At 40.3% G+C, this 21,396-nt stretch overlaps 1 protein-coding gene across 3 annotated transcripts in view; it reads right to left on the bottom strand.

The window, feature by feature from the left end:
• Window positions 1–21,396, bottom strand: part of LOC306703383 (LIM domain-binding protein 3-like) — a 37,326-nt gene that overhangs the window by 6,528 nt on the left and 9,402 nt on the right. For 2 of the 3 annotated variants that reach the window (XM_079169341.1, XM_079169340.1), the window contains exons 3-7: window positions 16,954–17,105; window positions 12,737–12,800; window positions 8,873–8,895; window positions 6,613–6,786; window positions 750–806 (exon numbers count right to left, since the gene is read on the bottom strand). In XM_079169341.1, the coding sequence (XP_079025467.1) occupies window positions 750–806; window positions 6,613–6,786; window positions 8,873–8,895; window positions 12,737–12,800; window positions 16,954–17,105 (470 nt within the window). The remainder of the gene's footprint in view (window positions 1–749; window positions 807–6,612; window positions 6,787–8,872; window positions 8,896–12,736; window positions 12,801–16,953; window positions 17,106–21,396) is intronic. The other variant, XM_079169342.1, reaches the window with a different exon arrangement.

The following is a 21,396-nucleotide window of genomic DNA, read 5'->3' on the forward strand; positions in this document are numbered from 1 at the left end:
TGCTCGTGGCAACTCCTCACCGTCAATGTACGACCACTAAAAGGACTTGTTTCTGCCACTGACAGGCTCAGATTGTTATTATAGGTGTTAGATTTAGTAAAGAACCCGACAGAGAAATAAAACTTCTTTACCTTTTGCTTGATCCAGTCTGTTTGCACTTTTAGTGGACGTACATTGACGGTGAGGAATTACCCGATATGATTACATTGCAGCCCGTTTAGCAGGTACTACCTGGAGCAATGTCAAAAATGGTTGCCCCCATTAGTCACAGAAACATGATAAAATAGGGTCCAGGTTGAAAAATACCAAAGTTACTCTTTAAGGTTGTGCTAATGTTAACTCCTTTATATACTGTTGGGTAGTTTAATCTACAGCAATGCATCATATTCTACGAGATCTTTTCAGCTTTGTGGCGATGCATTTTCCAGCTGATCCAAGAGATATTTTAACTAATTTATTTATCTTAAAAAGTAGGAGCCAAGTAGAATCGAGTATTCACCCAGACCAAGGTATAAAGTAGCATAAAAGACCTTAGACGAGGTCGAACGACGTCATACACACTAGTTAACATGAAGCATACTGAGGCCTTAAGTCCACTCATGGTTCTGCAAAGAGAGTTTTAGATGAAGAAGCCTCCGTTTGATGGCAGATGTTGTGTTACGTAGCGTAGGACAAGAGGCAGAGTGAAGTGAAATAAAAACGCTGGCAGCATGTGGACTCGAGCACTGGATCCCTGCAGGTGTCGGTACCTGGACACTGCAGCTCTGTGCTGGAGGCCGTAACCAGCGGCAGACTGTCGCTTCAGGCTGCAGATGTAGAGACAACAACAGCAGTGGTCACCATGATGATCTGCGTCTTGACGGTCACCAGGGTCACGCCTACCGCTGACGATGCTTCAGTGGGCTGTTTTCTAACCACAGCTGCCTTTTTAAGATTGTGTTTGTTGTGTTTCTCAGCCTCTAGGTAACTGTCCTAGAGGCTGTCCCAAAAACAGCAAAAAAAGCCCTGAGATATAACAGCAAAGTATGTCTCACTCAGAACATCAAACAGCCAACAAACAAGGACATGAAAACACTTCGACCCATTTAGATGACATCCTGTGAGTCCCAGATGTCCCACCAGCACTTGAACGCAACACACCTGTCTCACCACAAACTCAAAATCCTCCAGTAGCACGGGTTAAAACAACATCATATTACTGACATATTGTCAGTAGAGATTTGCTTATAAATCCAAACAGAGGGTTAATATAGTATTTCTGCAAAATTCCAAGTAAAATCAAGAGGAACAATATTTGTTAATTAAACGTAAGAACAGTTAGACTTTACTGTCGTGAAAAGACAGTGAAGCTTTCTTTTAAATGTTTCAGGTCAACATAAATCAATCATGCTTCCATTAACCTGCGAAATGAAGTCACCAGAAAACAGTCAAATATCCTAAACAACTGTCTGCAAAGTTTTAAAAGATACTCAAAGTCTGGTGTTATTCTGTCAACAAATCTCATGTTTGGACTCAAACCAACAACATGTTCGTCGGTCTCTCAATACTTTCTGACTTCCTGTCTAAGCTCCAAGATAAACACACAATACTTATTGGTTTATAATGTTAGTGTGAGTCTGCACATATGAACGCAATAAAAAGCCCACAGCTGATTGGTTACCTGTGAGGGTCGGGGTCAGGAGAAGCTGGGTTCAGAGGCTGCGGAGAGGCGGGGGTGGAGCCGGCAGAAGCTGGAGCATGCTCAGTAGAGCTAAAGCACAGGAAGCGTTAGGAGCAACAGTGGGAGAGAGACACTGCTGGAATCATGATATATATACAGTTTACACTGTATATTTACAGTATATATTTACACATGCAGTCGTTACAACCCTGCTTGCACATATATGCTGTTTAGATCAGATTCGTGAAAGTTCAGATCAGATTAGTTGAAGCATGAAAAGAGAAAAATATAGAAGATTGTTATTGTCTCATGCACAAATCAAAAAGCTTGATATTGCTCAGGTTAAAAATGTGGTCAAATTAATTCAATATGATACCCAAATTAGCTGGTAACATTGATTTTTAATTTTCTAAATGATCTGTATATAGATGTGGTGGGGACGACGACTTCAGTATTTATAAAATTCATTAAGACAAAAATATTTCTTTGTGTTTTATCTTTCTGTGAGTCACGTCTGAGCTGCTCCCCTTCAGGATGACTTAGAGACAAAAGGGAAAAACCACAGTCTCTTTATTGGCGGATAAAAGCTTGACCTCCGCTCCCATTGATTCACGTTGAGTCATTGCACAGCGAACACAGACTGACGGGAGGATGGTGGGGGCAGCAGGGATCGATTGTGCATAATGGAGGGATGATTAAATAAGTGTGCGGAGCAGAGAGAGCTCCATCCATCAGTGTTCAGGATGGAGGAGGGGGAGGAGGGTTAAAAGCTTTGTCCGTCCACTCAGAGACTGAGCAGACCTCCACGCTCTGATATACAGCGTCTGATTCTCCGTCAGCTCGGCTTCTATTTCACAAACACTTTGACAACAAAAGCAGCTAAAACACAAGGAAAACAAACAGAGAGAGCAACAGGAGACATGGAATAAAAAATCCTCATTTAGCCAGAAACTCCAGATATTTGGTCCAAATTTAAAGACAGACATTATATCTTCTGCAGTCGCAGGATGTTTTATACAACCTCTCGGTTACTTCTTGTAAAGATCTGTTGAGTATTTACATCCTGAAATGTTTCCTTTCGTCTCTGATAAAAGTTTGTGATCCAGGAATTAAAATCTATTATTCATTTCAATATAACTGTAATGGAGGATTGTGCTCTTTATACTGGAGACTCTTTCCCCTGTTATTGTTCCCCTGGTCACAGTCACAATCAGGCCAAAATGCTCTAATGCTCTCTTTGATCAATCAATACAAAGTTTGATCAATACAAAGAGGACTCCATTCATGTGATCTCATGTCAGACCCAGTCCCACTGCTCCCCCTTCTGGAGAAACCAGATCTTTACATCGGACTAATAACTAATCAATAACTTACTACGATTCTGCCGACATAACAAATCTCCAACCTGCAACCAGCTAAATTATTGTATGATTCGTTAATGTTGACTCCACACTCCAGCTTATTTTTAGTGGTAAAACATTTTCTACTGGTGGTTTAAGAATTGGACAATAAAGATTTCATTAAGATAGATTAATTTAATCACAATTAAGAAGTCTCCATGCCAACCTATCAGGTTGATCAGTGATCAGTGTGGCCTTTATTTCAGATTATAACAGTAATTGTAATTATTATTCTGATTATTATTATTGTTATGAACTATTATTATCACTGTTGATGGTGTAGCCGGTCGAGGTGGAGCTGATTTGAATCAAATACTTGAAATAAGTTAATATTTGGTAGTTAAACCCTCACAACATATTATTTTATGAACTCATTATAGGTTTTATGTGTACAATTCTAAGTAACTAAGCTGTCAGATAAATGCAGTGGGGTATAGAGTAAAACTTTTCCTGAAAGATGTAGTGGGGAAGAAGTATAAAGTAGCAGAAAACATAAATACTTCAGTAAAGTACTTGAGTAAATGTACTGTCCACCGCTGCTATATTTCAAAATAAGAGTCTAAAAGCAGGCCAAGATGAGTTTACCTGAACGTTCAGGATCATTTTAAGACCGAGGTGACCTATAGGGGCAGTGAGAAGAGGTGAGGGGCGGGGCGAGGTGTTCGGGGGCGGGGCAGAGTGTACAGGTGAGCAGCCGGTGGTGGGGGGGGGGGGTCAGCAGCTGTCTAATGGAGCTCTGCTGCCTACCTGCTCCTCCTCAGAGCCTCCTCATCCTCCTCCTCCCCTGGTACTGTAACAGACAAAACAAAGCAGAGAGCAGACATCAGTGAGCATCCTCAGTTTAAAGTTAACATCCTAGTGAGGCAGGTAAGTAAACTTTAATAGAAACACAATTTAAAAAGAATAAGTCTGACGGATCAAAACATTTTCAATTTCTATAAACTGTGTGAAAAGTGTGTAATCCTCTGCCACAAAAGTCAGATTTGTTACATTGGCTGAGGGGACTACTCTATATTTATAAATGGTCTTTCATGCTTTCAGGTTGTAGAAAGTCCTCTTTACAAATAGATGTTGTATGAAGGGTTTGTTTTGTACATGGACAACAAAACACTGTTCAACCAGACTGAAAATAGAAAGGACAGAAAGAGACAAAGAGCAACAGTTGAATGAGAATAGTAGAAATCACCAGTCGTTGGAAACAGACAGTATTCTCCCCTGTCAAACACTGTGGGGACATTGACTAAATTAACATTTAAATGACGTAATTCTTCTTCTTTTAGGGACAAAAGTATTTCAAATGTATATATTACATTTGGTGTCTGGATTATACTCTTGTTTAGTGATTATTGTAGGAAACCATTATCAACAGCTGATTCAGACTTCAGACAACGGTGGTGTACATTTATAGGAAAACTTAGACTCAAATAAAATGAAACAGGAAACTTACAGGACTCAGTGCCGGTCATGTGTGCCAGGACCCGGAAGGACTTGGACTGCATGTTGACTGCACAGCTGTGACGGCCCCATTCGCCCAGGTCCTGGTCCTTCTCTGCACTCTGGACGGCCTGATAGACCGGGGAGTCACTGTCTACAAGACCATCTTTAGCTGGGAGAGGACTGCAACCCCCCCCAACACCAAACCAAGTCAATACCACGACACTAAGGTTCGAGTGGACTTTAAGGAGAGTGTTTGTATTTTGGGTGGATGAGGGTAAAGTTTTTGATGCCCTGCCGCCTTTTCACGACAACCTGGAAAGCGTCTTTACGAATTAAAAAAAATGCAAAATGTTGATGGTGCATGAGGTGACGAAAGGAGAAGAAAAGGGAAACGAGCTGGTATTGATTTGATCATGCATGAAAATGAAAATATAGATAAAAATGGAGACAGTGGATGCAAATGAGAGGAAGAGCAAAATATGAGAAATAAAACATTTTGTAATGAGTTTCAGGATTAGATGTTTGTTTGTTAGACACAGAATGAACAGATGTAACCCACTAAAAGAAGGAGAAAAGGGGTTCAGAACATCCAGTTTGTGACCAGTAACACCAGTTTAACTTCTGTCCTTCAGCGTCTTTTCATCGGTTTAGTTTTGTATTCCGACGCTGTTTCTCAGTAAATGAGAGTTTGATGACTGGAGAGACGAGCGCAACACACACATGAGTGTAATTGGTTTTCCAGTGAAGCTCGTCCTGTCTACAGCTGGATGGTTTTGTTCAGACTAATATTTAAATTAAAACCGGGTGCAAAAGTAGAGCATGAATGATGAATGCATGTAGCTGTCCAGAGCAATTATAACGTTTTTGTTCTCTCAGGGGAGAGAAAGAGCGAGCGGCTTTTCATGCATACACTGCAGCACATCTCCAGATGCAATTTTCCAGCAGCATGGAAAATTGATTGGTTGTGTGAGAAGAGGAAGAAGAACACACGGCAGTATTTTTCCCCATAATTGCCATAACACACTACAACAACAACAGATGGATCTCTGTAATGCTTCAGAGAGTAATCACTGCACTTAATGAGCTGTTTTTAACATGCAGACCACAGGATACCGCCCTGCAACCACAGATTTACTCTAAAGGTAAGTCTAGAAGATGTCCATGAGGTTATGAATCACATTTGATATTGTAATCCTGTATCTGAATGAGATGTGAATGCGTGGTTGCTCAGAGACTCTGTTAGTAACTTAATGCTTCAAATACTTCAAATCACACATTCACCGCATGAACACAAACACTGCAGCAGCACCAACAACTCTAAACGCACCACGAACAAACTGCTTTAAAACCTCCAACGAGCACATACACCTGAACACTGCAGCAACATTTGTACAATCACGGTTTTCTTCTTTCTAAGCTTCAGAAATCATCAAAAGACAAAAGAGTCAAAACTAATGTCGGCTAATAAGAAGGAGGAAGAGGAAGAGGAAGAGGAGGAGGAGGAGAGGACTGGGCAACAAGAGAGTATTTGGGATTAACTACTTTAATATCCATCATCTTAAAAGAAAGAAGAAATATACAGAGACTGAGAAAAGGGGTGATGAAGAGGAGGGAATACAAGAAAGAGGAAGGGAGTTAAGAGAGTCAACCCTGAAGTGATGTTAACATTTACAACTAATATGATTTTGAAGGAAAATACAACTGCTGACTGGAATATGTTTAGTATTTTTGTTTGTTTGTAAATAAGTAGTATTTAAACATTATTTGAGCATTTAGAAAGGATATACTCACTAAACACTACACAAAGTAGTTATTTCATCTTTTTTTAAATTAACAAAAGAAATGTGTTTAGCAAAATACTGAGGTATTTGGCAATTATTTCGAGGAAAATTGGCCGAGTATAAATGTAATTTTCAAGAGGAAGATGAGAAAGTAGGAGAAGCTGAAAGTATCGGAAGAAGTAAGAGGAGGCAAAGGAAGAAGGATGTATCTTTGGTGAGGAAGAGGAGTACATGGAGTGATGGAGAGGAGCAAAAGTAAAAACAAACACAACAGAAGAGAATAAAAAGGACGACAGTGGGGGAGGAGGATGAGGATGAGAGGAGGTGTTCTTACCCGCCGTCGTGCCCCTTCCCCTGCGTCTGCCCTGCAATTACGTCCATGATGGCGTCCTGCGAGTACATGCTGATGGGCGTGTTGTACTGGGCGTGGATGATGGTGGCCTTGCCGCCGGGACCCTTCACCTCTATGGGCCTTTGGGTGGGGGGGGCGGCAGGGTTGAAGCCGGCGCTGTTGTTGGCAGGAGGGGCGACGTGGTGGTGACGGAGAGAGGGAGGAGAGGACGAAGGAGGACGGAGAGGACGAGGAAAAGGTAGAGGGGAAGTGTGTGAGGGAAGGTGGGCGATGTAGCTGACGGAGTTTGTGTTAAAAAGAAGAAACATCCAGCCATGCTCACAGCAAACATCATCTAATGCAACAATTTAATGCTTCCATCAAAAGTCTGTTCTCATCAGAAACAGCTCATAGAGCATCACTGAACTCTTCTCTGGTTTATTTAAAAATCCAACATCCATCTATCTCTATGAGTCCGTCCACACCAAATCCCAGATTTTCGTATTTTTTGGTGCATTGCAGAACAATGCTAGTAATGACAGTAAATATTCACAAACTGGTACAATACACTTTCTCTAATCTCACCGTGCAGAAAACTGAAAAACTCTGGAGGTGGTAGATTTACACAGCAGTTTAAACAACTCGTTTCTATTTTAAACTCCCTATTGTGTTACTTTTTGCAGCTTCACATTGACTTTGTGGTTTCTGTTGTAACTAAAGCTTGAACATATTTACACTATTACAGTTTCAAACTCTACAAAGTCCATTAATCCGATTTATGAACGTTTCCTCGTTGTCCGTCATGGATCAACTTTAAGTCCTTTACAGCTACAGAAACAAGAAGGAAAAAGCATCAAACCAACCAAGCACACCAGGACATAAACATTCAGTTACAGATTCTAAATCTGATTTGATCTGTTGTGTTCATCCTTCGCACTAATCAAGACTCATGCATGTTCAAACTGTTCAACGGGAACCTCAGATAAAATACATCAAACTGTGACCTTTATTTAAATGCCAAAGAGCCGTAACATAGATGATTGTATCAGTCCATAGCACAGCAGGGATTTAATCAATTATACCCCCCACCCATTTTTTAAAAATATATGACTGTGTCTGAGGATGCATGCAGAGCCAATCAGCACACCACAAACACCAGAGGAACATTAAAACATTCACAAAAACCCAGACGGAGATATTACGACAGCTAATTAACTCACTGCTCCTGAATTTGCTGGAGACTCATTTGTCTCTTTATTTTAAAGAAGCCATCACTCTCTTGGTGATGAACAACAACAACAACACTTTTTCAGTCTGAAACACACAGCAAACCATGATGATGCACATTCACTCTGCACATACAGCAGAAAATGTCCTTTGGTAGAAAACTATTGGTTCTTGTTTTAGCTTGTGTGGAGTACCAGGTGGGTTTAAGACGTACTGCGAAGTTAATCAAACACACCTGGTTGTGACTGACTGACGGTGTCTAAGTGGCTCATAAACTCCACCCATCCGGTGCTCCCTGCAGGTTAAACCAAATTCTAAAAAGCACTTGGAGGTTTAATTTATAGTAACTTGGATTTTAGAGAGAAAATAAAGCGATACTTCAGAAGCATCCTTGAGGAACTCCATCAATAATGACCCATGTACCCCAACCAACATGTCGGGCTTCTGCTACATTCATCATCTTCTATTTTAGGGACTTTTGTGAGGCACCCCGAAGTGCTTGTCGGTCATTGAGGAGTCTGGAACCTCGTCCTCATATCTGTCAAACATCAGACGACATTTTTAACTTCCAGAAACCGACAACCTGACATTCACAGACACTTAACATTGTGATTGTTCAGCTGTGTGGAGACGTGACAGTAAGCCGGGATTAAACTTTTCTCTCGGCTCTCTTTTTTCATTCTTTTATTCTGAAATTTCCTCTGAAAATGGACCAGATATCTCCCAACTGTGAATCAGTTTACAGCATTAAACAATTCGAGGGCAATGTTCTATAAGGGGCAGGGAAACCACTGGGGCTGATGGGAAACGTCTTTAAAACAGAGGCAACCAACTATTCCCACCATGGTTTTTATTTGCTTTTGGTAATTTTACCCAGTAATCTATTATTGGACATGTACTGTATGTACTGATGATTAAAAAAGGCCACAGGCAGCACTTCATCCCAACAGGGAACACAAAGACACCCACAGAGCCAAACCATGCCTTAAAAAGGACCAAATGACACAAGATGCACTCAGCAGGAGAGGATACTAACTTGGGAGCAGCTGGGGAGAAAATCTTGTTTGACCGACATCGAAAGGGCAGAAGAAAGAGAAGATGAAGTCATTAGAAAACACGTTCACATGTTTGTTTTGTGAGCAGGACAACTTCCGCTACGGAGAGGAAAGAATAAAGGTCAGAGGTCAGAGATGAACCCAATGTCCTCGCACTACTCTCGAGGCTGCAGAGCTGTCAGATCTGTGAGTGAAGAGAGATTCTTCATTAAGAGACAATAAGGGGAAAAATCTTCTCCACATGACTTTTATAGCAGAGACAATAATAATAGTAAAAGAAGAACAACCAGTCTTCTCCCCACCGATTTATAAGCTATAACATTTATTTCTTAAGACATCCGTTTTTCATTTGAATGTATAAGTTTACTGATGTAATGACGTGTATATTGAATACATTGTTAATACCCAAATTCTTCGAAATGGGTTACAGGGTCAGAGATTTTGACAGCCAAGAGTGTGATCTTAAGTCCCGTCTCGCAGACATGATGTGATGACAATGAACACAGCACTTCTAACGTTCTAATGATCACTGATGTGGGGTTGAAGAAAGCTTGAAGATGAGGTTTTCCGTTCCACATACTGCATCAATACGTCTTGTATAAATAGCAAAAAGAAGCAATGGAGTTCTGTGCACCCTGAAATAAAAGTAGAACGACTTTTTACTCCAGGTTGTGAACCTTTATCACATTTCCATTTTAATTAATGTAAGGGTGTATTTGGGCACTCTGTTGTAGTCTCACTGCTTGAATTTGCATTTTTGGGAGCGTAAAATATACTTGATGTATTTATACCTTTGGATGGATGGATGGATAAATAGGCTGATTGTACTTTCAGTGTGTAGGATTTGGCGACATCTAGCGGTGTGGTTGCTGATTGCAACAAACTGAAACTTCTCCTGTGCGTGAAGCGTGTAGGAAAACTACGATGGCCGACATGAAAAGGTGACAGACAGCCCTGTCTAGAGCCAGCGTTTGTTCGTTCTGTGCTACTGTAGAAACATGGTGGCCGGCTCTGTGAAGAGAACGGCTCATTTCAAGATAACGAAAGCACAACGATTCTTATTGTCGGGTGAAAATACACAACAGAGAGAATACACTAGTTCTTTAAAGGGACGGTTTGACATTTTAGGAAATGTGTTCGCTATTCGGTTCTCATGTCCAGGAGACGTCTGCGTTTAGGAAGATGCGAAGTAAGACAAGGGCATCCAGACAGAGAGTGTGTGTGTGTGTATGTGTGTGTGTGTGTGTGTGTGTGTGTGTGTGTGTGTGTTTGTGTGTGCGTGTGTGTCTAGAAGGTTCCCTGACCTTTAACAGCAGCCAGAGGAAGAAACAGGTGTTTGGCTACTTCAGTGATACTGTAACCAAATCACACTGTGAACTGAGGAAACACCAAAGGCATGCTGGGTAACAGACTGTGTGTGTGTGTGTGTGTGTGTGTGTGGCTATGATTATGAATAGTTATGGTAACAGTCACACACTTCCCCTCACAGCTCTGTAATAATCCAATGTAGAAACAGTTACAATTAAAAGTACAAAATGTTTTGCATAAAAATATACTTGAAGTAACGAAAGTAAAAGTACTCATTATGCAGAAATAATATATTACTATTAGATTATAATTGATAACTTTAATGTAAAGGCGGAGGTCATTTTCTTTACTTAAATACTGCTGGTTAGTTTAATCTATTAGTTGATTATATTTTGCATATTTTGTTATTCATAATACTGCTGTGAGTCTTCTTCTTCTCAGCACAATGTATGTATCTGACCTGTTATCATTTATAGATGTATTCAGGTGCAGCCCATGTTTTGTTTTTGAGAGACTTTAAGACACAGAATGTCCAGATGAGTCCACTTTTCTCCTTCTTCTCTGGGTTAAAGGTCAGCAGAGCAGAGCAGAGGTTTTAGAGGAGTCAGTTATTAATCTCTAATCAGTGTGGGACATTTTGGTCAACATGGCAGGATGAGGCTGCTAAAAGGTAGCAGAGGTCTCAGAGGCGGAGCTGCTGGTTCAGGTTCAGAGAAAACCAAAGAACCAGTTTGTCTAAGAAACGAAAACGATATATAAATAACTGTGGTTAGAATATAAACAAATAACATGTAACTTTTGATCATTTATGAATCATCTTATAAGTCTATGTCGATGTGGCTAGCCTAGCTTAGCATTAAGACGAACTAGGGGTAAACAGCCAGCGTGTCTCTGTTAAAAGTTAAAAAAATACACCGACCAACACCTCTAAGGGCCTTTTTACACCTGTCCAAACCTGGGTTGATGTTTTTGATTACATTGTTTGGATTTGATCCGGTTAGTTTTGGTTTCACGTTGCAATGATGCGAGAACATCTAAAGAACTCTCCATGACATATATACGTCCTGTCATCATTGACATTGATTGGTTTATAGACGGACTGTTCTATCATCGTTTGTCTCTCTCTCCTTCGTTTTTTCCAACTGACTCTTTATAAAAGTGGTCAGATCATATGTCAGTTAAACATCTGGTCTTCTCCACTCTCCATGCGCTAACAGCTCATTTTGTTTTGTTGTTTTTCCAGTTCTGACGACAGCCAAACAGAACTTCCTGCTATTGGTCTGAACAGTCCAAAGAAATGTGTTCACACTAGAAACAGTTTGATCTGGAAAGAGGCCGCCTCTGTTCCTCAGACCAAGGTCCGGCTGTTTAGTGCTTTAGGGAGCAACAAATCTGAATCTGAACTGTACGACACGAATCAACACAGAAAAGTCGATAGGATATAAATTAAATAAAATTAGCCTGGAAAACGTGGTTCTTTAGGTCCTCATTCCCTCCTCTATCAGCAGCTCTGCCTCGGAGAGCAAACTCCCGCCATGTTTATTCCTCATCTTCGTCTCTACGTACCCAGAAGGCCGACCCGCCTGAACGGCCGCCATCTCCCTCATAGTCTCCTCTGAGTACAGGCCGATCGGTGAGTTATACTGCTTCCTCTTAGTGGGGCTGACCGTCGCCGACCTCCTCCCGGGAGAGTCTGCGTCTGCAGGCCCAGAGGAGGCGCTGCAGGCCGACAGGCGGCCGTTGAGCTGCACTGACTGAGGCTTCAGGTGGCGCAGGAGGTGGGAGGAGACGGGACGGGGAGGGAGCAGAGAATGTTGGGCAACAACTATCAATATCTGATCAATGTTTTTGAGAGACAAATTATACTGTAAATGCTGTAAAAATGTCTTATTATAGGAACCGTAAAGTAAAACTGTCAACATTTCTTTTTCATTTTTTTACTGTTACAAAATCAAGTAATTTGTTTTTTTTACATTTTATTTTTGTAATTACAATCATATCATAATATGCATTAATATTATAATCTCTTTTTGCATTCCAGTCTTATCAGATGATGCAAAGAGCTTCAAAGTGTATATTATCTTTTGTCAAACACTGTTTTCAGGGATTTAAGATATTGATCATTACATCTTCGGGTTCATCCAGTGGTTTTTGAGAGGTTTCCAGGAGAACAAAGTGTGTTGTGCTTTATGTGAATTTGTCTGATGGTGCTTTTTGAGACAACATGGATGAAGTGCATGTTCTTCTTCCTGCAGCCACCAGGAGGTGACAACTCATTATGTTGAACTAGTGTGACTGAAACTGAAATTATGGAGTGAACCGTCCTGATTTAGATGCTTACAAGGAGAAAAAAAGAATCAATACATGTGCTGACAAAACTCCATATTTAGCTGGCTAAAATGGTATGCCATAACAGTGTGATCAATACCAGATAGCAGCTTATCAGTTTCACCACAGTATCCAGGCCGCATTGGGTACAGCAGCCATCTACTGTACAGTTATGTGCAGCAGCAGAAATGCATTATTGGTAAAGTTACCTGCTGGTGTGGGATCATGGAGAAAGGGCCGTCGATTATTGGCATCGGAGCGGGACGCTTGGCCCTGCAAGAGGAAAAAGAAAAACAGAGGTGATGATCTGGAGGTGATGATCTGTGAGATGACTTTTGATTAACTTCCGTTTGCAATGCTTTGCTTTGTCATAACCATTCATATCCAGACAACCAATGAGTTTATGATTTAACTGTTTACTACCTAGAGCATACAATTATTTACAAGAGCACAATATTTTTCATAGATTCAGCCTCTTCATTTTGCTCTCAAAGTTCACCAGATTGACACACTTGACTTTAAAATATACAACATTTTCTTTGAAAGGAGGTGCCAAAGTCACCACAGTCTCACAAACTCTTGTGGGACACACTGGGTTAAGCCAGAGTCGGACTGGCCATTGGTAATAAACCCCCAAATCACCCAAAAATAACATTTTTAAATACTTAAATCGTGAGTCCAGATTCCCACCAGTCACCCAAAAAAAGCTCTTAAACCATCAACAAAACTGTTCAGACGTGAGCTCTAAACACCAGTATTACAGATTACACGACGTTGTGTCATATAGTTTGTACTTTTTCACAAAAGTGATATGATGGAAGCCAACAGGCACAAACAAACAAAACACCAGTCTGTTATGGTGCTGACATTGTGATGCTGGTCAAAGTCAAAATACAAACCCATCTGAAGGTTCATTAAGAAATTACACGGTTGTTAATAATGTACTTTTAGTACATTCTCCCGGAACTAGTTTTCATAACAGCGGCTCCAAATTTTACAGCTATGAAATAATCAATTTCAAGTTGCAATTTAAGATGGAAAACAATAAGGGAAATCTTTGCTTGCACGTTTTGTCCTCCTCAGATTGCTCGAGCCCAATCATCTCCGGAGTACAAATTGCACAAACTCAGAGGATTGCATTGTGTAAATGTAAAATCAGGGTGCATTAAGAGATCAGTTTGCAGGCATTTCATTTGATCCTTCAGTATGTGGGTCACTGTGATGGAAACGTTCTGTTTACTGATCAACAGAAGGACGCTGAGAGAACGCAAGCAGTAAAACTGCGTCAACATACTATTCGGCGCTGTAATACTTTATTGTACTCTACACCATTTGTGAGGAAGAAGCTTGGTTCAAAGCTCTCCTAAAGGTGTTGAAAGCAATTCACAAAATTGGCAGATATGCACACGTTTTGGAAGTGTGAAAAGATACAAAATACTTTTGGGGAGAAGTGAAAGATGAGGTGACCACCTTAGTTGGATATGACTTGGAGCTACCACCTCTTCAGTGTTTTGTGGCAGCTTAAGTGGACCGTGCAAGGAACAACAATAATAATAAATTGTTTGGAATACTTTTGTTGTACCGAGAAATACTATTCTCAAACTTCTACGGACATCCCTGCACTGGACGATTGTAGATACTGAGAATACTCCCTCTGGAAAGGCTGACCTAAGCTCTTCATAACAATGTTGAGCGATTTATTAAGATATGGCAACCAGTCTTGGACACAGTGGACCCCTCCGGACCAGCCTGCGTTGTAGCGCATTCTTTCCCAAAGACAGGGTCGAGACCCACAGGTGGGTTGCAGGCGATTTCATTGCGGTCGCCAAACAATTTTGCAGAATTTCTTCTGTAGTCTTTTATTACATAAATATCTGCAGTACACCTTTGGGCCACACGAGGGAGTCTGAATGTTTGTATTTATTCAATAGTTGTAGCCTACTTATAATAGTGAATCTAATATGAAAGGCTAACATACTTTCTGTTTGTTTAACTAAAGAGAGGAAAATAACGAGAGCCTGTTTACTTTGCCTAATGCGTTTATTTGGTCCCATTTATAAAATATCTAACATGTTTTGAATAACGTGCATAAAACAAAGTTGTGATTTATCAAACTTATATATCTTGGAAATGACTGGTTTACCTATTCTAGATAATATAAGGTGGTAATTAAATTGCAGTAAAGATGGACAAATTTGCTCTCCTTGTGATTTATAGATGAGGCCTATTGTAAAGGTGGGTCCCCAGAAGAAAAAGTTTGCGAAACACTGTTCTAGCTAATTAATAACATTGGAACTGACTACATCATACCCTATTAATACGAATGTAATTTATGTCGGCCTGGTGGTGTGTTTGTCCTGTTTTAGTTTTATATCATGTTTTTACGGTTGTGACTCTGGCTGTTTATTTGTAGTATTTCCAAAACTATGAAAAATGTGATTCTGTACATTCAGAACTGGATGTAAATGCAATAGCGGAGTCCGAAGTGGAGGTTTCTGGTGCAACTTCACCTGCTTCCAAGGTGCATGGAGAAGGAAAAAAGTCTGAAGAGGTCTAAACTCTTGCGAAACTTGTATATAGAACATACACATATAGAACAAATGTATTGTTAGACCAACGCGTTTTGGCTTGTAGCCTTCATCGGGGTCATCCGTATATATGTAACTGGTGTGGGAACCATAATAGCAGCGCTGAGATGTCAACACAGAAGCTGTACTGAACACCAAACACCATCCTGCTTCATGCTTCAAGTCAGAGATTGAGATAGACAAAACAGACGATGAAAGATTAAAAGAATCGACCTAAAAAGAACACATTTATTCACCCTGAATTGAAAATGTATTGTATTTTATGTGATTCTGTGCATTGTGTGTTTTCTGTGTCACACATTTCATCAGAGGGGGGAGTGAGAAGGGTCAACAGGGGTCAAACAGCTTTATATATTATTTTTGCGTGTCAAAGCTTCACCTCTATTTCCTGACCTTTGTGTCCTGCGGTCCACCACAGACCTCAGTGTCCACTTTACACTTAAAAAACAACACGAGTGACGTGAAAAAATGATGAGAAAAGGCTCCTCATCCTCAGCCGAACGTCGTATCTTCATCACCCAGAGGGTTTGCAGTTATGAAACTCTGCCGTGGACCAACATTCATTTCCTCACCGAGCTTATCTGATCTCTTCTGTAAGACACCTTCAGGTTACCAGAAGGATGGTTTCACTCTATTTTGGTCTTGAGTGACACCAAAACGGCCTGATGTTCAATATCTGCAGCAGCCATCTTTTCCCTTTGTTTACCCTAAAGCATTTAAGATGCCCAGCAACCTCAGAACTATCTATCTATAATCCTCCATTATTACTATAATATTAGACCAGTAGTGGAATGTAACCAAGTATATGCACTTAGGTAATGTATTTATGTACACATTTGAGGTACTTGTACATTACTTCAGTGTTTTCTCTTCATGCTACTTTCTACTCCACTACATTTATCTGACAGCTTTAGTTATTTTACAAATTAAGATTTTTATGCATAAAGCATATGCAGAGTTTATAAAATATGATGTCTTGTTATAAATTAAACCCCCAAACAGTTTAAGTACAGCTGAAACAATTAGTACATTCATCAATTAGGCGATTAAAAGAAAATGAATTGAAAACTACTTCGCTGCTTCACAAATGTGAAATGTTGCAGCCTTTGGTATTAATCATGTTAATAATTGTAATGTATTAGTAATAATGTTGAGGTTTGTAATGTTGGTTGGACAAAGCAAAAATTGTGAAGGTGTCACATATTCCTGATTATACTTTTACTGAAGTAATATTTTCAATGCAGAACTTCTACTTGTAACAGAGTATTGTTACAGTGTGGTATGAGTACTTTTACTGAAGTAAATCATCTGAGTACTTTCTCTGGCACTGTATTAGAGAACCTGGTCCTTGTGCCATGATTACAATTTCTATATAAATAATAAATTGTGATAAGAAATGTTTCATTCTGGTTTAATGAAATTGTTGTACGATATTACCACAAATCTATATGTCGATAAACAATTAAACTTTTGGTTCTACTTGATCAGAGAGCTGCATTCAGTTGATCAAAAAATATTTTAAAAAGACCACACTTAATCTTTCTTTGTTTCAACAAATGATCAATAATCATATCTCCAACTATTTTTTGGGGTTCCTCAAGGCGCAATTTTAGGGCCACTACTTTTTAATCTTTAAATTATTCCTTGGTGGTTTCATCAGGAGACACAGCATCTCTTTCCATGCTGATGACACAGAGGTTTAACTAATCAACTTATTTAATGAAAAGTTAATTTGTTTGGAAACACAGGAGAAGAATATCAAGTATTAAAAACTATTTCTTGTTGAATCGATGAAGTAACAGGAACTATTTCTTGCACAGAGTAGTTTATGCACTTACTTGGTCATGGTCAGCGCCAGGTTGTAGTTAGCCATCTTGATCTTGTTCTGGGCATCCAGGTGAGTCATCCCGTCGGTGCCGACGCCGTCTATGGCAACGATGACATCACCCTGGACCAGGTTACCCTGCGCCGCTTTGCTGCCCGGAGTGATCTGTCCAAACACAAAAACAAAGACATTGAGATCTCATGTTTGCTCTGAGAATCTTTAATCGGACACATGATGGGATGACATAAACAAATCAAGTTGTAGAGTAAACATTTCCTGTCTTTACGTCATAGATATGCTGAGGTAGGTTCAAGTTACACCACAGGTCAGCGCACACGTCAATCTGAATCCTTCAATCACATAATCAGGAAAAGCTGGATGGAAAAGGGTTCACTGTTTCACGTGAAACAATCAATCAAATGGGAACAGAATTAATCAATGAGTTAAGGATTAATATGTCTGCATGCTAAAGTCCCCTTAATCTAAAAATCCAACTCAGGAGTGGAGTTTTGACCCTCATTCACATCACAGTTACACAAACAGAAAGGGTCGACAAGTCTGAGTTCAAATTAAACTGTTGGTTTTGTTAAACATTTTTTTTTAAATGTATGAAATTCAGAGACTTGGTAGATTCTAAAATGCTGTAAATGCTGTATACATTTTTAACTGAAAATATCTGAAATTTCTTTAATGAAGAAAACCAATGTGACTTGAGAGGATCACCGACTGTCTTATGTGAGATCAGGTGTCATCCTCAAAAGGAGCCACAGCAACACCAACGAGAGTCCATGAACTATTTTCATTGGGAGAAACCTGCTCCCTCTTATCTTTGTATTCCAGTCTGTCTGCTCACGAGATTTCGCCTAAACCTGTGACAAATTAGCATGAAACAGCATCTGTGATTTCTGAGCTGTCAATCAAGTAGTTCGCATGCTAACATTTGCTTATTATCAGTAAACTCAAAGTACAGCTGAGGCTGAAAGGAATGTCATTAGTTCTGCCGGTATTGGGTCATTAACCAAAGTATTGGACAGATTAAAATGCTGGATGAAAAGTCAGAGGATTACACAAATTATTACAATTCATTCTGAGGGGAACATGAAATGTCTGAACCACATATCACAATAATTGAGTATTTCAGTCTGTCACAAAGTCGTGAACAGACAGGTTAGCTGACACGCCGCTACCGTGGCTAAAAATAGTGATTAGAGGGTGTTTAAGTTAACAACCCCAAACCTCTTAAAAGAAAGTGAGAAGTTTCATCCATCAGATAACCGTGAGACTCTAAGCAGGGTGGAAACATTTGAACGTGTTCACCTTGTGACCTTTAACTCACAGAGTCGGTCTGTAGCCTCGTTGCCTCTGTGGCGCCTCGAACACAATGCCGCGACACAAGTGTTAAACTCTGGACAGCTGTCTGTACACAGCTAACCCCCGCTGAGTCACATCCACTCGCTCTGATTACTCCCAAAAATCCCTCCTGTTTGCTTTGTCTTTCTTTTTTTAACTTCTCCATAATTTCCATCCACAGTTATACTATCTCCAGTCTGAATAATGTGTCCTTTAACCTCTGCAGCTGTAGGAGACAGTGGAGGAGTAGAAGAAGAAAGAGGTGAGGTGAAGAAGGAGGATCATGATTAGGTTGGAGGCCGGGGTGGCGGAGATGCGGGATGGGGAGGTAAAAGATGAAGGTTGGCAAAGAGAAGGACCACGGTGGAATGTACTCAAGTACTCTACTCAAGTACTTAAGTATTTGTACTGTACTTTAATTGAGTATTTCCGTTTTGTACCAAATCATACTTAATTTCAAAGCTAAATATTTTTCTTTTCACTTCACTACATTTATCTGACAGCTTTAGTTACTCTGCAGATCACAGTTTTTCATTTCCTCCCTGTCCAGTGAAAACCACATTCCTCCAGATGTGTTGATGTTAAATGGTTGCGATAAACCGAAGGATGAAATGTTCCTTCATGTGTTGAGAAAATTCTCCAACTCCTTAAGCTAAATAAACTATTTAAAAAGCCTCTTATATCAGCTGAAAAAAATGTATTGTCACAAGGTAAAAAAAAACGGGCTGTTTTTCCTTTTAGAGAAACGTGGTTCTCAGAGAACATTTATAGAATATATATACTTTAGGATATAAAGTAGTTAAAATAAGCTCAACCTTAAATATCCACAGCAGTAAAATGCACACACACACGCGCACACACACACACACACACACACACACAGACACACACACACACACACACACACACGGAGTCAGTGATAAAGTTTAAATAGCGCTGTGACACTTAGCTGCAGCTCTTATCTCACTCTGACTCATCCGGCTGACATTTCCACCGAATGCGGGTTAATGCGGTGTGAATGAAACATCGCCCCCTGGAGACGAGCTGTTAGCAGCCGCTGACAGTGACGGACAGCAGGGAGCCGGTCCCAGTTTACACTCTGCTCAGCTTACTGGTGTACCTCCAGTTGGAAGAATTCCTGCACACCGGGGACTGATCACAGAATGAATTAAGCAGAGCTTCGAGCTGAAGGGAGCTTTAACACGGCAAGATATGCTCTGACTTAGGTGGTTAAAGTGCAACATTTTCATACATATCCCATCACATGCATGACAGGTAAACTTGCGTTTCATGGATGGAAAGGTAACATGCAGGCACTGCAGGCACTTGAACCCAGGACCTCCTGTTCACTAGAGAGGCACTTTGACCAACTAAGCCACAGTACCTCTATGCTAACACTTAGCCATATGTGGTTTCAACAAGACCAGCATGGTGATGACCACTGTACTTGGGATCATTTTAAAGCCTCTGTAAATCTAGCTGAGGTGAAATAACAGTAAGAAGAGTTCTTACAGAACGAAACAAATTAAAAACAATGTTTTTTTTAATGTAACTTTTTTCTCTTTTGATCTGTGAAGAAACCAGAATTCATCAATTTGTTTATCTCAACTCAAACATGATGCCAAGGTTAAAAATGCAGCAAGGCGTTTGTTTAATTAAAAGGGTCATAAAAAGCATCTTGGTGGAGGAACAAATATGTCAGATGTTATTCATATATGGGACTGTGGTAATCCAGTTTATTCAATGACAATCAACATATTTAATATCAGGGGGGACAACAGTCATAGGTTTGCTGTGGCTTAGTTGGTCAAAGAGCCTATCTCGTAAACAGGAGATCCTGAATTCAAATCCCAGCAGTGCTGCAGTCCGATAACTTCCTACAGGAAACTCTGTTGCACGTTGAAACCTCCTGTTTGCTGACTCCATCTGATTTCAGCTTCCAGATTATTTCATCACAGCCGCTTTGGATTAAAGTGAACCAATGATTGGAGAGTTTGTCTCACTGAGTTTGAACAATGTGAGTCCTGTCCCGGGTGCAGAGTGGCCAACATTCCCTCTGAGCCATTGACACTGACCCACATACATGCTTCTTTTCTTAGCAAAACTATTGAGAAAGTGAAATTATTTATGTGCATTATGTGATGAAGTCTTCTCTTCCATCCGCCAACAACCTGGATTCTTCATCCAGAGTTAAAAATATGAATCTGGATTTTATCGAACACACACACTGACCCGACAGCAGCGACTATGTAGGTCTGTAACAGTAGAAGAAGACCTGATAAGAGCTGTGTGTGTGTGTGTGTGTGTGTGTGTGTGTAGGTGTGTGTGTGTGTGTGTGTGTGTGTGTGTGTGTGTGACCTTCACAGGCTAAAAAAAGCCTTCCGCCTGTCAGCAGCCACAGACGCTCGCTGCCACTCTGCAGACCTCAGTATGCTGCTGCTACAAGTGTCCGTGTGCTGTAGGAGCAGTGAGAAGTGCAACTCATGGAGGCAAAAACTCCACGTTGTCAATAGAATATGTTCACTCACATTTTTACTGCACAGATCACCTGGAAAATTGCAATTTTCATGGCTTGTTGGTGGCAGTGACCATTCATACATGTTTGCTTTGGTTCCCTTTTGAAGTGGTTTTGAATAAGTGTATTAGTCATTTTGCATAGTTGTTTTGTGTCTCGCTGTGGTCCTTTGGCGTATCTTTGAAGTCGTTTTGCATCTTGTTAGCCAGCACATTTCTTTTTTTTTGTCCCTTTAGCATTTGTAGTTGTTTTATAGTCATTTTGCATCTCTTTGTGGTTGTTTCAAGTCTCTTTTCAATGTTGTTTTGTGTCACTGTGGTCTTTCAGTGTCTCTTTGTAGTCGTTTCGTGCATGTCTGATTAAGTTTTCCAACAGAAATGTTAATAGTCACTTCAGAAAGAGGATCTGGCCGAGCTGGGGTCTCCCTGAACCCTTGGGCCCCTGGTGCCTCTGGGCCTGTACCCTGTATGCCCGCTCAGTAATCAGCCCACGCATGCAGACTCTGAAAACAAACATAAATCTGTCTTTCTGTAACAGAACTGTATTTCGGCAGCATGATGACATAATCTACCAAATTATATCCAAATCAGT

The sequence above is a fragment of the Pholis gunnellus genome, assembly GCF_910591455.1.
Source record: "Pholis gunnellus genome assembly, chromosome: 11".
Taxonomy (NCBI): Eukaryota; Metazoa; Chordata; class Actinopteri; order Perciformes; family Pholidae; genus Pholis; species Pholis gunnellus.